The sequence below is a fragment of the Nannospalax galili genome, unplaced genomic scaffold (genome assembly GCF_000622305.1).
Source record: "Nannospalax galili isolate Female #2095 unplaced genomic scaffold, S.galili_v1.0 scaffold130, whole genome shotgun sequence".
NCBI lineage: Eukaryota > Metazoa > Chordata > Mammalia > Rodentia > Spalacidae > Nannospalax > Nannospalax galili.
In genome coordinates, this window is record NW_008328145.1 from 38,388 (window position 1) to 55,189 (window position 16,802).

General features: G+C 38.7%; 1 gene segment (V, D, J or C); it reads right to left on the reverse strand.

The window, feature by feature from the left end:
* Window positions 1–8,876: 8,876 nt before the first annotated feature.
* On the reverse strand, window positions 8,877–9,494 carry LOC103750598. The segment is given in 2 exon segments: window positions 8,877–9,292; window positions 9,397–9,494. Coding segments are annotated over 2 exon segments (462 nt in total).
* Between the last annotated feature and the right edge of the window lie 7,308 nt (window positions 9,495–16,802).

Here is a 16,802-nt window from a genome sequence, read left to right on the forward strand (position 1 = left end):
GCTAGAAAGCCAAAGAGAAAGTGTGAAAAATTACAGCATCTACTCCATCTGATCACAATGTTACTTGACTGTAATTCTGGAGTCTTCAATACTTTATGAATGAGGAAGACCATGAGAAAAAATGAACTTCTATTCCAGACAAATATCTTGGCAAGTTTTGAATTGATTTGTGTTGCTTGTATGTGTGTGTCTGTGTGTCTGTGTGTGTGCATGTGTGCGTTTGTGTGTGTGTGCTTAAACCACATACACATGGATAGCTTACTTGGATTAAAGTTGTTTCTGAGGAAAAACATTTTTGTGCATTAAAACAGTTTGTTCCTTTGTGTCAAAGACACTAAACTTCCAGCCTAGTGACATTTTAGAACAGATTGTTTTCTCTGTGGATTGTGTTGGTCAAGTGAAGATATTTACCAGCATAGATGGTCTTTATAAACCAGGTACTACTGAATGAATCCTATCCTTTGTTATGACTCCCAAGTTTTCAGATATTTCCAAAGGTTTTCCTTGGAGTAGACAACTTATGGCATATTTAGACAACAGTATGAATGTATACAGACTTGCCCAGGTGGATATTACAGAAGCCACTATGTGAACTAAGATGAGGATGGGCTTTCTGGGACAGAAGATGTGGAGATTCATCTTCAGTCATGTCATGACACATTTGTAATATATATATATCTGATGCCGCCATGTAGAAAGCATCATTAAAAATGTGGTTTGGGAACTGAATGCAGGACTCATGCTTAAGGGCACCTGCTGCTTCCCCAGGGGACAGAAGTTCACAGCAACCACATTGGCTAGCACACAACACCCTGTAATTCCAGCTCCAGATAACCTGATGTTCTCTTCTGGCATCTGAAGGAGAATGCGTTCACATGGTCATCACACACACACACACACACACACACACACACACACACACACAAATAAAATAAAATAATAAATCCTGAAACAAAAAATTGTGGGTTCATCCAGGAATATTGATATGAATCATTGAATCATGACTGAGGTCCCTAATGTCAACGAACCTTCCTAAAACAAAGGAAAAGGTTTATTTTTGTGAGAATGATGCTCTTTTTAGGATCACTATGAAAAGTGTGTAAGTGTGTAGAGGAGGCACGCTGGACTACTAACAAACAGGGAGCAGGGGAAGAAATCCTTTTTGCTCCCCTGCTACTGTGCCTGACAGTAGGCTCAGTGTGTCCAGAGCATCCTCTGATGACCTTGAGTTCCCCTGTAAGGAGAGTAGTGAGAGAGCTCACACTGAAGTCATTTCACTGTGTATCATTTTTTTCTATTTATACAGTTATGTGTCTTTTTATTGTTTTGTGCATTTTATATAATAGGTCTCAATTAAATTTAGGCCCTGCATCTACATCTCCCATAGTCCCTCCCACCAGATTTCATGCATTCTGTCATATATGTTAAGACTTATTTGGTCAAACATTTGTACCCAGATGTCCCTTGTTGTCTAGTCACCCTATCTAGACTCATTCCCTTAAAGAAGTCCCTCATCCTTCAGTAATCAGTTGCCAATAGTTCCTTGGCTAAGGTTGGGGCCTGATGTCCATTTTCCCAAGTTCTATGATGAGTTTTTGTTCAATTGAGTCAGCATGGATATTGTGCATGCTGTCACCACTGTTGCAAGTTTACATAAGTAAGTTAGTTCCTAGAGGCCTGAAAGCCTACATTTCCTTAAGTTCATTCATAAACTCTATTTCTTACACAATGTTCATAAGCCATGGGTGGGTGAGTTTAAACATAGGCGTCCTATCCAGGGGCACACACTCTGTAGTCTCATATTCTCTAAGCTTTGGTGGTTGTGGTCTTTTGTGTGTGTCTCATTCTATTGTATGAAGCAGCTTCACCTGTGATAGTTGAGGGATGTATTAGTTTTCTCTCTACCCCTGTTCTGCTATGTTCCATGAGCCTTAGGTGTGGAGGTTCCTCTATAGCTGTGGCACCTAGTGTTGGGCATCTCTCAGACATATATTCTCTGTGTGGCCAGTTGTGGAGCTCCAAAATATTATCCGTCTACAATTTCAGCCACCTGATATTTGACAGAGGTGCCAAGGACACAATGCAGGAAAGACAGCATCAACAAATGGTGCTGGCAAATCTGGAACACTGTATACCTTGCACAGTGATACACAACTATGTCTTCTGTCCTCACATAATTCAGGTGAAGGAAGAACTGCTTCTTGGATGTCTCTGGCAATGTTGATTCTGCTCTTAAGGCACAGTCTGCAGTAAATGTTGCCATCAGTACCTACTGGTGCTCTCTGCCCCAGTTCCTTCCCTGGTAGGTGATGGATTCACTCCCAGGATTGATGTTTGCAACTCTCCCCCCTCACTGTTTTCTCCACTGACTTTGCTGCTAGGTCCCCTAGAAGCTTGTCAAACTGTCACATTGCTGTTTCTGTAGGAGTTCCAGCTCTGTCTTGTGTTTTAACATACCTGTGATCAACACACACCTGGGTCAGAATCAAGAGAGACAGAGAAAATGAGACCAGGCCTGTGAATCACTCACAAATTGGCAGTGAGAAATTCTGTCATTAGTGTCCCACTCCCCAGAGGACACTTATGCTTCCAACATGTGGATGACCCTGTTCATTCTACATTTATCTGATATGTTTTGTCCTGTTTGGGGGCAGGTACTCACAATCAAGGCTGGAAACATGTTGATAGCATTCCTAATATTCAAAACACATCTACATGCCAGTCTTACTTTTATCCCTGTCTTAACCTTTGAATAACACTTAGAAAATTGTCCTCAGAACACTGTCGCCCAATTTCTTAATTTTCAGGCAGCATGTTTCCATGGTCTGTCTTAATATGAGGCGATTCTGTGGTGATGTGGGTGGAAGCTTTTATTCTTGAGGATGGAGGTGGTCCATATCCCTTTCATCAATTCTTCATGAGCAGAACTGAGAGACGTCATAATTGTAGTTTTGAGGACTACAAACTCACTATTTACATTCAGAATAATTTCTCTTGAATCACAGTGGTAAGTTTTCACTGGAATGACATTTTCTAAACTGCATGAATTACACTGCCTAGGCAACAAATGTGTCTCTGTTCAAAAATGTTATGTGAATAATATGAATGTTAGTCTAGTCCTACCCAGGTGACTGTGATCCTTGAACACAATTAAAATTAAGTAACTACTTTAAAAATAAAGTTTTTGCACAGTAAAGGAGAGAACAGATTGGACATAGTCCAGAGAATAATAAAATATAATTGCAACCTATACTGTTAAATGTTAAAAATGTACTAAATATTAAAAATAATTCAATGGCAGCAATACAATAAACTGATTAAAAGTGGATAAATAATCTAAACACATAATGATCAATATAAACACATCAATTTATTCAAAATACCCTATATTCTGAAAAAACAGAGCTAAAATAATAATGAAAAATCAAATATCTAAAAAGACTGAATATTTTATTAAAAAATATATCCTCTGGAATATAGAAGCTGGTCTTCCTGGAGGAGGCTTGCAGGTTAGCTCCTTTTCCATTGCTCCAAGTAAAGTATGTCCTGCCTTCCACAGTAGGGTCTTACCTTCAAGTTCTCCTAGGCAATCAAGTTCAGTGCCAACAACCTGTGGTATTTGGGGAGTCTCTAGGCCTACCCTGAGCGACAACTCAAAGGAAGGTTTCTCTTGTCTGGCATTGTTTCTTGTTATATAGCCCTCAGATATACACATGCACTCAAGTTCAGATAGTGTATGTACACTTTTCAGGGGGTTTTTGAATGAATAGATTTCCCTCTATTTTCATACCACCTAAGCTTTATTTATCTCTACTTTTTCTCTATGCCTGTGTAACCTCCCTCTGCCCTCCCCAGTTTAAGTACACCCATTCTTCCAATTTTCCCCGTGATAATACCTGTCTCTTATCTCACCTCTCATGAATTATTTCTTCCCCTTTACCCTCATAAATCCTTGTATGCCCCCCCACCTTCCCAGCTAAATGTCCCTATTTTCCCCACTTCCTCCTTGGTAATATCTGTTTTCTACTATCCCACTCTCCCAGGCTTTCTTTCCTTTTACCTTCCTGGTTGCTTTCTTTTTTCTGGCTCCTACTGTTACATCAGGTAATATACTGACACATAAGGCATTGGTGCTACAATCCACAAATGAGGGACAACATACAATTCTCAAAAGCAACAGTTATCAACCCAGGCACTTATACCCAACATCACTAGAAGTTGTAATAGGAGAAAGGAACACTCTCCATGCTATAAAAAAATTTAAGGAACTTATGTCCACTAACCATGTCTACAAAGGGTACTAAATGGAACACTTCAATATGCAAAGAGCACAGAACATATCCAAGAGATTATTAAGAAATATAAACGGTTCCAGAACAGCTAACCAAAAGAAAACAAGATCACCATAAAAATTAAATAAAAATATTGCTCATTAATAACTCTCAGTAGTAATGGTCTAAATCCCCCAATTAAAAGCACAGACCAAATGAATGGATTGGAATATGGGATCTATTTTTTTGGTGACTCCAAAAACCACATCCAACCACCAATGATCTGCAACTACTTAGGGTAAAACAATGGAAGAATGTACTCCAAGAAAATATAACTTAGAAACAAGAAGGCGTAGGCATTCTAATATATGAAAAAATAGAGCTCAAACTAAGATTAGTCATAAGAGATAAAGACATTTCACCTTATTAGCGGAAAAATCAACCAAGAATATATTGCAAATCCTAAGCATATACACAACAAACATAGTCACCCAATCTGATAAAATAAACATTCTTGGATTTAAAATCATAGATTGACTTCAACACAGTAATAGTGGGTGACATCAATCCTGTATTGTCACCAATAGACAGGTATCCATACATAAAATAAGCAGAGAAATCCTGTATATTCCACCCAACATTCAAAGAATGTATTTTAATCTCAGCAGTCTATGGAATGTTCTTCCTAATAGATCATATGTTAGGAAACAAAGAAAGTCTCAAAAAATTCAAGAAAATTGAAATGTGATCCTATAATCCAACTAGCCACAAAGGAATAAAGCTAGATATCAAAAACAATAGAAATGAAAAAATACACAAACTCATGGAAACTAATCAACTCACTACTGAATGAAGATTGGGCATACATCTCAGTATAATAAAGATGTAGGCACTGTGTGCTACAATTTTTAAAAATTCCTAGAATTTACAGATAATGAAAACATATTCTATCAAAATGTATAAAAGATAATGAACACAGTTTTAAATTTGTAGCACAGAGTGCCTACATCTGAAAATTAGTGACATCTCATAGTAATAAATTAATGATGCTTCTGAAGTCTTTAGAAAAATAGCAAAAGCAATACCCCTAAAAAGTAGATGAGACAAGACAATAAAATCACCTGAAAATTAATGAAAATAATCAACAAATAGAATACAATCAATGAAATGTAGATTTCATTCTATAAAAACAAAAAAAAGTGACACATGCAGTCAAATTAACTAAGAGAGAGACTATCAATGAATAAATACTATCAGAAATGAAAAGGGAATCATTACAACAGACACTGAAGAAATTCAGAGGATCATAAGAACAGACTTTAGAAACCTACATTCAACTAAGCTGGAAATTCTACCAGACATTCAAGAAGAACTAACAGTAATACTCTTTCATAGAAGTAAGAGTCTCTAAGATATAAAGGTATGGAATATCTCATTTTTATGAATATAGTACTACCCTGACACCAAAATAGGATAAAGATCCAACAACAGAAAAGAATATGATACGCCATTCTCTCTGATGAGCATAGAGACAAAATTTCTCAATAAAATCCTTGCAAACAGAATTCAATAGCGTGTTAAACGATGACCACTATGATAAAGCTGGATTCATCACAGAGATTTGAGGGTGGTTCAACATGTGTTCTTCAATAAATGTAATTATTTACACAAATAAACTGAAGGACAGAAACCTTGTTAATAGATCCAGAAATGGTTGTTGAAAAAAATCCAACATCCCTTCATGAAGAACATGAAAAAAATATCATGTCGCATCTAGGAATATAGGGTATATATCTCAGTATAATAAAGGCAATATATAGCATACCCATATCCAACATCATATTAAACAGAATACGAGTCACAAATTTCCACTAAATTAGGAATGAAACAGTGACATACATTCTTTCCCTTCCTGTTCCATAATTGTCCTGAAGTTTAGCTAGAGCACTAAGACTAGTGAATGAGTTAAAAGACGATAAAAGCTGAGAGGAAAAGTCCAAGTTTCCCTATTCTCAGATTATTGATACTTTACATTTAAAGAACATAAGAACTCAGAAGAAAATTTCTAGAGCTGACAAACATATTCAGCAAAGTAACAGGGTAAAAGAATTAACATACAAAATCAGTAGCCTTCTTTTACATCAACACCATATATACTGAGACCAAAACCAGGAAGACAATCCTGTTCACAGTAGCCTCAAAAGCCATAACATATCTTAGAATAAATGGACTCAAGAAATTGAAATAACTGTTTAAAAATTTTTAAGACAATGCAGAAAATAATTAAGAAGATTCAAGAAAATTGAAAGCTCTCCGCAGCTCATGGATCAGTAGGATTAATATTGTGAAAATGACCATCCAACCAGAAGTAATCTACAGATACAATGCAATACCCTCTAAAATTCCAGAAATATAGTTCATGGAAATTGAAAATGCAATGGCAAATTTCATGTGGAATCACAAAAGTCCCGGGGTAGACAAAGCAGTACTGAACAATAAAAGAAATTCTGGAGGCAATACCATCCCTGATCTCAACCTTACTACAGAGTTATAGTCATCAAAACAACATGGTACTGCATAAAATCCAACATGTTGATCAGGGGAATAGAATTCAGGACCTATACTTAAGTCTAAGCACTTATAGCTACCTAACAAAGGGTCAAAACACACATACACTAGAGAACAGACATCATGTTCAGCAAATGGTGGTGGTCAAACTGGATACCTGCATGTAGAATAATGAAAATAGATCCTAATCTCCTAAGCATAATCTTAGCTCCAAATGGATCAAGGGCCTCAACATAAGACATGATGACCTGAATCTGTTAGAAAAAAAATTAGCAGAGGAAAGTTACTTTCTCAACAGGATCCCCTTTAGCACAAGCATTAAGTCCAGCATTGAATAAACAAGATCTCCTGAAACTACAAAGCTTCTTTAGAGCAAAGGACACTTTGTTTAAGTGAAGAGACAACCTACTGACTGGAAAAATCTTCACCACCCATACCTCTGACAGAGTGTTAATATCTAGAAAGCTAATGTTAGTATTCAGAAACATACAAAGAATTCAAAGAGTTAAACTCAACAGAAAAATTACAAACAATCCAATTGAAAATTGATGCAAGAAACTAGTTTCCAAACAGTGAAAACCGATTGGCTGGGATTTTTTTTAAATGTTAAACATATTTAGTGTCACTGTATGTGAAAATTAAAACTACTTTGAGATTTAATCTTATCCCAGTCAGAATGTCTAAAATCCGAAAATCAAATAAGAACAAATGTTACTAAAGATGTGGGGAAAGGAGGTTGTTTTCACTTCCTTACGTCTGTCATCTGATGGGTGGGTAATGAAGGTATATTCATACAAGGGACTATTATACAGATGTTATAAACAATGATGTTGTATAATTCAGAAGTAAATTGGGGGAAGTGAAACTGAATCAGAAAGAAATAAAGATAGAAAGAAAGAAAGATGGTATATTCTCTCTCCTAAGTGTATGAATTTGAATGTAAAGCTTTGAATCTTCACACATATATGAATCTTTGAATGTTTATATATATGTTTTGAATCTTTGAATCTTTACATATATATGAATCTTTGAATATTTATATATATATATGTTTTGAATCTTTGAATCTTTACATATATATGTTTCAGTTAGAAAATCTGAAGAGGTCTGAAAACTAATGAGAGACCATAGGAATGGGGGAAGCTTCGGGGAAGCAGAGAAAAAATGCAGTGAATTGCCCAAGACTAAGTGGCACATCTACAATGCAACCTCTGAACCTAAGACTCACAGAATATAGAATAAGGAGTAAAGAGGACAATAATGAATATCTCAGTTCTCATTAATGAAGTCCCCTCATGCAACACAGGGCCAGGAACACAAAAGATCACAAGTGGCCAAAGTATAGAGATGACATTTGCAGAAGGCTGGTCCTTGGGCAGGACTCCCATATTAAACTATATCCACCAAGGGCTCAGGGACCATTGTAGAAGAGGGGAGCAGAAAGATTGTAAGAGACAGAGAGGAGGTGCATGACCAGGTGGAAATAGAGTCCTACAAGCTGCTAGGAAACTGCTCATATAATTCTATGGCAATGGTGTCAACATGCACAGGACTCATGCAAACTCAGACAATATCCCAGCATAGAACTGAGGAAACTGACAGCTGACCCCAATCTTAGCAGAAGAAATATTGTCAAATGATTACTGCTGGGTGAGGAAAAGCTGATCTTCCTAAAGTGACTCTAGATAGACTGAATAGACCCCAGTAGATTGAGCGACATCTGGGGACAGTAATTAACATAATAGGCCTTAAGATAAGTAACAAATGTAGCTTCCCAAGTCTCAGAGATCATTGTGGAAGAGGGGCCAGAAAGATTGAAAGAGCCAGAAGTGAATGACCACAAGGAAATTCTTCCCCAGACAGGTAGGCAGTTGCTCCTATGAACTCATAGCACGTTTGACAGCATACAAAAGGCCTACTCAAACTCAAGCCAGATAAAATCCCAGCATAGAGCTAAATAAGTGGGTAAGGTCCTTATGAAATCATGATATAGAGAGGCAGCCCATACACAAAAGTATACTCAGCTGTTTGCTCCTGTTACAGAAATTTAACTTGTGCTGAGCATGTGCTGAGCTCCTTCCTGTGGTTAGGAGTGGTCCTGCAGGGACATTTATGTCTGGGCTCACACTGAAGTCCCCTCACTGTGTCTTTTGCACAGTAATAGGTGGCTGTGTCCTCAGACCTCAGACTGCTCATTTGCAGGTACAGGGTGTTCTTGGAATTGTCACTGGAGATGGTGAATCGGCCCTTGATTGTGTCTGCATAGTTTGTGATACCAGCACCAGGGTAAATATTTCCAATCCATTCCAGCCCCTTTCCTGGAGTCTGGCGCAACCAGCTCATCCAATAGTTACTGAAGGTGAATTTCGACATTGCACAGGAGAGTTTCAGGGACCCTCCAGGTTGCACCAAGCCGCCCCCAGACTGTACCAGCTTCACCTCACACTGGACACCTGCAAAGACAGAGAATATGATCAGGAAACTGCCACACATGCCCGGTGTCCCTATCACTCATGTCCACTCTCACACTTAGCATCTCTTCTTCTCCCAAAATTACCGTTTAAGACAGCAACAAGGAAAAGCCAGCTCAGCCCCAGCTCCATGGTGAGTCTGTGTTCAGTGCTGGTCACTGACTAGGAACACCTGGGAATTCAGGGCTGGGCTCTTCTCTTTTAGCTTCAGGTCAAGCTGGGCTGATTTTCATGAGCGGGGAGAGGCCCTATTTGCATTTCCTCATGCTATAAAGCAAGCTCTGCGGTGGGAGACCCAGAATTGACAAAGCCTAAACCATTCGCAGATGTATTGGGGGATTCTAATAATGTGAAAGGTTGGAATATGTGATCTCTGATTAAATCATTTATTCTTTAGTAAACAGTGATTGTGTATTATTCATTTCCAGAGGAGTAAGGATACATGTATCTCAGCATCATGTGGATCTCAGTTCTCCATGTCCTCTATTACAAAGGGAAGTGGTCATTCCTTCATAACATCCTCTGAAGCACATTTATATGTAACCCCCACTGCAGAGTCTTTTCTCCATTGGACATGACACTCGCTGAACTGATTCAAGCTCTGAGTAGAGCTACCTATTGAGTTTTGCAACCATCTTCCTGTATTGAGAACCTGTGAGTTGCAGCATTCCACTCTTTACATAAGATCCGGCAGCGCTCTGTGTCCCAAGAGTATGTGATTTTTCCTCTCGTTTTCCATCCCAGTCCCTCCTGCCTATATATTTACACATTTATTCTCTGGAAACAGTGAGTGATGGACATAAACTGAATGTGACTATACAGATAGGCACATGATCAACCTACTTAATGGAAGTTTTGTACATGTCTCCCAGCAAGATTAGCAATCCATTACTTGGAATGTCTCCACTTGCTCCCTGGTCATTCCTCCCCAGTAAGTCATTCCCTTCCCCGTCACCAGAGAGATACCAGTTCTGATTTTCCTTTGAGTCCTTTATTTGGGATTTCATTTTTGAGAGGTTATGGAAGTGGAGTTTTGTAAGATCCACTCTGGTTTAACCTTTCAGTGGGCATAATTCATCATGAATGATGCAAGGTTGTATGTATCAGGTCTTCACAGTTTCAACGCTGACTGCTCTTCTAATGAGTTAATTGTGGAAAAGGTTTCATCATGTTAAGTTGCTGATTCATGTTTGGCTGTGTTTCAGGTTATAGCATTGTAGATAAACTCTGCTAAGCTTTGTGATGTCATCTGAGACCAGTTTTGGTAACCATGTTTAGCAAGAAGAGCAATGCTGATCAAAGACATGTCAGGGAATTCTCTTGAGAACATCACAGAACATGTGGTGAGGTACTGAAGGGACGCTCAAACCCCGAATGTTCAAATAGCAGGCTCTCATTAAAAGTTGTACCACCTGGACTGCCTGAAAGAACAGAAGCAAAGCCAGTTACGGAGAGACTCAGAAAGGACAGGTTTAGTGGAACTTTAATGGTATTGCATTGTATTTATAGACTGTTTTTGGTAGAATGGCCATTTTCACAATATTAATCCTTGATCCATGAGTGCGGGAGGTCTTACCATCTTCTAGTGTCTTCTTTAATTATTTCCTCAATGCCTTAAAGATTTTATTGTGTAAGTTCTTCACTTCATTGGCTAGATTTATTCACAGATATATTATGGTTTTTGAAGCTATTATGAATGGGATAGCTTCTCTGATTTCTCACATGGTTTATTGTTTGAATATAGAAATGTTACTGATTTTAATGTGTGGGGATAATTTTATATCTGCCTACATTGCTGAATGTATTTATCAGCTCTGGGAGAATATCTTGGGACAAGCAAGGAGAAAGTAAGCAAGTGCCAACTTTAAAGTCTCACCTGTACTGTCTAGTTGTCAATGTACTGTAAGGTGTTATTCAATTGACCTGGAGAGAAGATTTAACATGAACCTTAGCCAGCTGTGAATCCTGTGAAATATAACAACAACCAGCCTGGCAAGGTATGCCCAGTGGTACGATAGTGAAATTAATATTATAAGAATGATCTACTGCTTTCTAATTGGAATTAGGATTTGCTTCAGCATATGAGGCCCATGCCTGGCATTGGTATCAGGCCTAAGACCCTGAGGTTATATAGACTTCAGATCATGGTATAGCGTGTAATGCAATTATTCTGTTAAATCAAATTGATTAAATTGATTTCTGAAGACTTACTGTTATATCCATAAATTACTGCATCCTTTAACTCTTAGCAGAGAAGCACCTTATACAGCAGATGGTGATTAGAGGTTAAGAAGTTGCTATGAAGTTTACTATGGCAAAGTGTCACATCTTCCAATTTGGCTGCACCTAGTCCTTATAAGACAACTAATTTTCCAAGTACGCTTTTGGAAATAGTCAAGCTGAATCCTTTTTTAAGCAAAGGAACAAGAGCATCTTAGAATGACTGAAGAACTTGTAAAAGCATTAATGCAGGTCTTTGATCACATTACATCTCCAGCATTTAGGCCACAGCATAAACTGAAAATAGCAGCAGAGAGGAACTCAGCAGCATTGGTGTCATTTTGATCCCTAGTAATGCTGCCTCTCTGTAATCTAGAACACGGTCAAAGGTGTGTCTGCTCATCAACCATGTGTCCCACAGCTTCTGAAACCTGAGTCCTAGCCTAGAAATGTATGAGTCAGTATTGATCTTGACCCAACTTGTCTTCCTGATTTTGAGGCAAGGCACAGACAAAGCTCCCCCAGGTTATACCATCCGTGACGTCCCTGAATGCCGTGTTCATTTTGGATATGGACAAGGGCTCCTTTTCCCTTCCAGAACAATGTGTTTGCATCAGGACTTGGGTTTGCTTTGCTCAGCGGGGGACCTACTGGCTTCGGGGCAGAGAGACTTGATCAACGACAGAGTCTTAGACCCTGGGACCTGTGTCTTCTCAAGAAGCTGATTTATTTTAAAATTCAGATGGTTTTTATACATCCCAAGGAACTAACAATCACGTGGGACATGGCAGTCACATACGAAGATTTAGCGTACAAAGAAACAGGACATTTGGTCTGTTAGTTGGCACCAGAAGGATTCTTAAACTTTTACTCAAGGTTATCAATGCCCACCCGGTAATTTATTGGCCACAATGTTTTCTTTTTTAGATCTAAAAGCATGGCAAACTTTTAGTTTTTAGCTCAGGAGTAAACCTTTAACCTGGCCTAATCTGTTAGGCAAGGGTAGCTGAGTTATTTATTCAGGACAAGGAGATGAGCTAAGGGTTGTTGACCAAGACGCTTTCCCACAGAGCAGGGAGCCTACACTTATGACCAGGCCACTTTCTCCTGCCAGTCTGCAGTGTTCTGGGGATTATCAGTGTACAGGGATTATCAGAGCTACTGTTTTCAGTGCCCCTCCCTTTAGCAGAGAATGCAGTCTGGACTTAAAAGTTTTAGGCTCATCTCACCCTAGGGCCTGGCATCCTGATTTCCTACACGTATGTACCTACTATCCACATACTGCGGAACTGTAGACACCTCAGTCTCTCAGACCTGGTGGAATGTTAGTGTGTGAGTGTGTATGTATGTGTGTGTGTTTGTGTGTGTGTGTGTATGTATGATTAAACCACATACTTGGGCTGGAGAGATGGCTCAGTGGTTAAGAGTGCAAGTAGTATAAACATACCTGTAAAATAAAATAAAAAATAAAATACTTTTAAAACACATACTTATGGATATCTTACATGAATCAAAGTTCTTTCTGAGGACACATATGTCTATGCATTAAGACATTTTAGTGTCTTTGTGTCAGAGACTCCACGACCAGCCTACTGACATTTTAGAACAGGTTTTTTTTTCTGGGTTCTGTTTGTCAAGTTAGGATATTTGTCAGCACAGATGCTCTCTATGAACCAGGTACCAGCAGGTGAATTCTGTGCTTGATTATGATACCTCAGTCCAGATATTGCCAAAGGTTTACTCTGGGTAGAAAACATGTGGTGATGCTTGGGCAACAATATGAACATATTTGCCCAGGTCGGTATTACAGAGGCCACTGCATGAACTAAGATGAAGATGGACTTGTTGGGAACAGAGGATGTGGACTTCCATCTGAAGGTAGAGGAAATTCATGTCATGAGACATTTATACATTTGACAGCTGGTGTCACTATGTAGTAAGCATCATTAAAAATGGGGCTATGAGACTCAAGGGAGGACTCGTAGTCGAGAGAACTGCTGCTCCACCAGAGGACACAAGTTCAGGTGTCAGCTGCCACACTGGGTAGCTCACAACACCCTGCAATTCCAGCTCCAGAGAATCTGATGTTCTCTTCTAATTCTGAGAGGGAAACTAAGATTCCTGGTATTGAGAAATTTGTTATGTTGGTAAGGTTGTCTTAACCTTGTCATCCTCCTGATTTAACATCTCCAGTAGATGGGATTACTGGATTGTACACAATACTCATGACTTTAAAAAATCACTGTTCCCTTTTTGTAGCAAATTAGATAAACTGAATTGTGCAAACAACTCTTATGTCAGTGTTACTTATGTTTCAAAGTCGGTGTAAACAGCAAACTACCAAATCCTAAACTCTTCCTTCTTCTGAGAATGACAAGAGGCCTCAGTTCTCCCCAGGGTGGGATTTCTCCTATGTTAGATACCGTTGCAGCCCTGGTAACATTAGGGTGAAGTTGTTTCTGTGAGCATTACTTTAATGTTTCATATTTCCTTTAAGTCTGCTAAGATGATTGGGACTCTGGACTCCACAACTTAATGTTGTTAGACCCTTCGCTCCTTCTCTTTTGCTTTGACTATCAAACATATAGTTCTCTTTACAAGCTTGCTGTTCTGGCATCTTGGTCCGCAGTGAAATGAGGTTAAGAGGGTGTCATTTGTGTAATTTCTAGTGAGAATGCTGTATTAAGGCTGAGCCTGCACACAGGCTTCTTTCTGCCTTCTGCGATCACTGTGTGATCTCTGTCTCTTGTGTATTCCCAACCACTGTGACTGTGGTCACCAAAATGTCCTTAGAGCCTTTAACTTGCCATCCTGTGAGGTACATAAGCCTCCTCTATTTATATTATTTCATCTCATGTATTCAGCTACTGTAACAGAGAAAAGATGCTAGTACACACCCAATATTTAAACACTGTTCTTTCCTTTATGTAAATTTTCAAAAATGAGGTATTTTGATATATATACATATATTAACGTTCTCATATTTTTTCTTTTTGGTCTTTTTTAGACAGGGTCCCCCTGTAGCCTCAGCTGGCCTGTAACTCACTATGTAGACCAGGCTGGCCTTGATCTCACAGAGATCTGCCTGACTCTGCCTCCTGAGTGCTGGGACAAAAGACATGTGCTACTATGCTCAGCTTAGCATTCTCATATTTCTTTATACTAACCAGTGTAGTAAAATTCTGCAAAGATTTCCAGCCCAGGAAAAATAGTTACACTCTGTAGTTTAGGGTGTCTTTGGGTATACCATTTAGTTTATAATCTTCAATGATCATACAGTCACAAAGTTGTTTGATTGCACATTTCTCATAAAATTTATTCATTACTAATTGACTCCTGACTATGAGCATTTACATTCTCTCCAGTTTTCTTCGATCCTTCTGTTACTCTGGATTCTCCTTTTGTGATAATATAGGCTTCTAAGATCATGTCTGTTTGCGTCCTTCCCTCATAGCAGGGGAGACAAACACTGGGTCTTCCCATTGTGTAGGATGAAGGAAGGATGGTAGTACCAATTTGGATCATCCACGAGGGCAGTAACTGCACCGGGGATGGAGGAATTATCATGCCCTATCTATTCCCTTAGGACCCTCCTCTGACTATATACTTCTTATTGGTTAATCTCCAGCATTTTAATTTTTGGAAACAGGCAATCATTGAAACCCTCACAAAGATTACTTACTCCTCTGTCACCTTTAGGGTTGTGGATATTGCTCATGGATTCCACTTGCATAGGTCATACAAAGATATCCCTGGTTTAACTGCTTTCAGGGTAACATTCCTGTGTCCACTGTGAAATAAGACTGGTTTACATTCAGCTGCCATCAAATCCCATGTCCTGTGAAAAATAATGAAACCACAGAAGATGAATGGTAGCAGGTGCAGTTGTGCAATATCTACCCCTGTGCTTCTGGTTCTAGTGACAAAACTGGATTTTATTCCATTTTAAAGTACACTTTGGGGAACCAATAAGCCTATTGAGCTTACCTACCATGCATGGGTGAATGGCTTCAGAAAGGAGTGTGGATAACCAAAAAACAGCCACACTAGAAAGTTTTCATCTGTACTGAATGTCTCATGGGCAGAGTGGACCCATCTCCCTAGTCTTTCTCAGGCTATATACTCCAGTTCTCTCCCAAGGTTACGTGCCACATGCGATTATGGCACAGTTACATTCAGCTGGCTTGGAGTAGTGATAGGATGCTCAGGTGAGGGTTCAATGACCCTGCTAATCCCTCCCTCTGTGGAGGAGCATTGATAGTCAACATGCCAAATTGTGTTTATCTTTCACAAGTAGGCACAACTGAAGCTGGAAGATGGCAGTTGCTTGGTTCAGGAGATAGTGTTATTCAACATCATTTGTTGGAAGAAAGTTAATTCCAAATTAGTTACATAGTATACTGTAATAAATTAATATTACCTCTGTACACATTGGAGCTTTGTAATTTCCTAGGTAAGCCTTATGGAAAACACAAGACAATTTTTGGCCTAATCCATTACAGACAGTGACTTGTCAAAACCATACTTTTGGTTTTGAACGAGTATAAATAGTAGACACAGAGAAGTGGCAGATACATAACAAAACATGATCAATGGATGTTCACATCATCCAACAGAAATAAACTAAGGAAAACCTACTAAAACTGTGATGTGGAAATTACCAAACGAAGTTATTTTTCCTAGACAATGGTCTTTTCTATCCTCTCTGAAGACTTTAACGCTCAGTATTTCATTTAATCGATCTTGTTCATTTATTCATTAAGTAGTAAGAAAAATCTCAGTACTCAGTACACATTTGTATTAATTTGTATTATTTACTTTCACTGAGTCTGTGACAAAAGGAGCATCTCATTAGCTGCTTTACTATTGACATCTTTTATCATAAGAGCAATAATGGTAACATTTGTTGGAAGTAGTTTTTACTGTTTGGTTGTTCATAAGAGTGCGACAGCTTTACTCTTGGGATGTTTTGTTCTCCTTTTTGTCACAGAGTCAAGAGCCAGCCTGAACAAAAAAAGGATCTTTGGAGGACACTTGGATCTGAAGTGGGGGCACCAAATTCTAACTCTACAACCAAATGTTCAGTAAACTTAAACACCTGACAATTTATCTATCATCTATCAATCATCTATCATCTATCTATCTATCTATCTATCTATCTATCTATCTATCATCATCTATCATCATCTATCTTCTGTCTATCTATCATCTATCTATCCTATCATCTGTCATCATCTATCTATCTTCTATCTATATCTATCTATCTACCTAT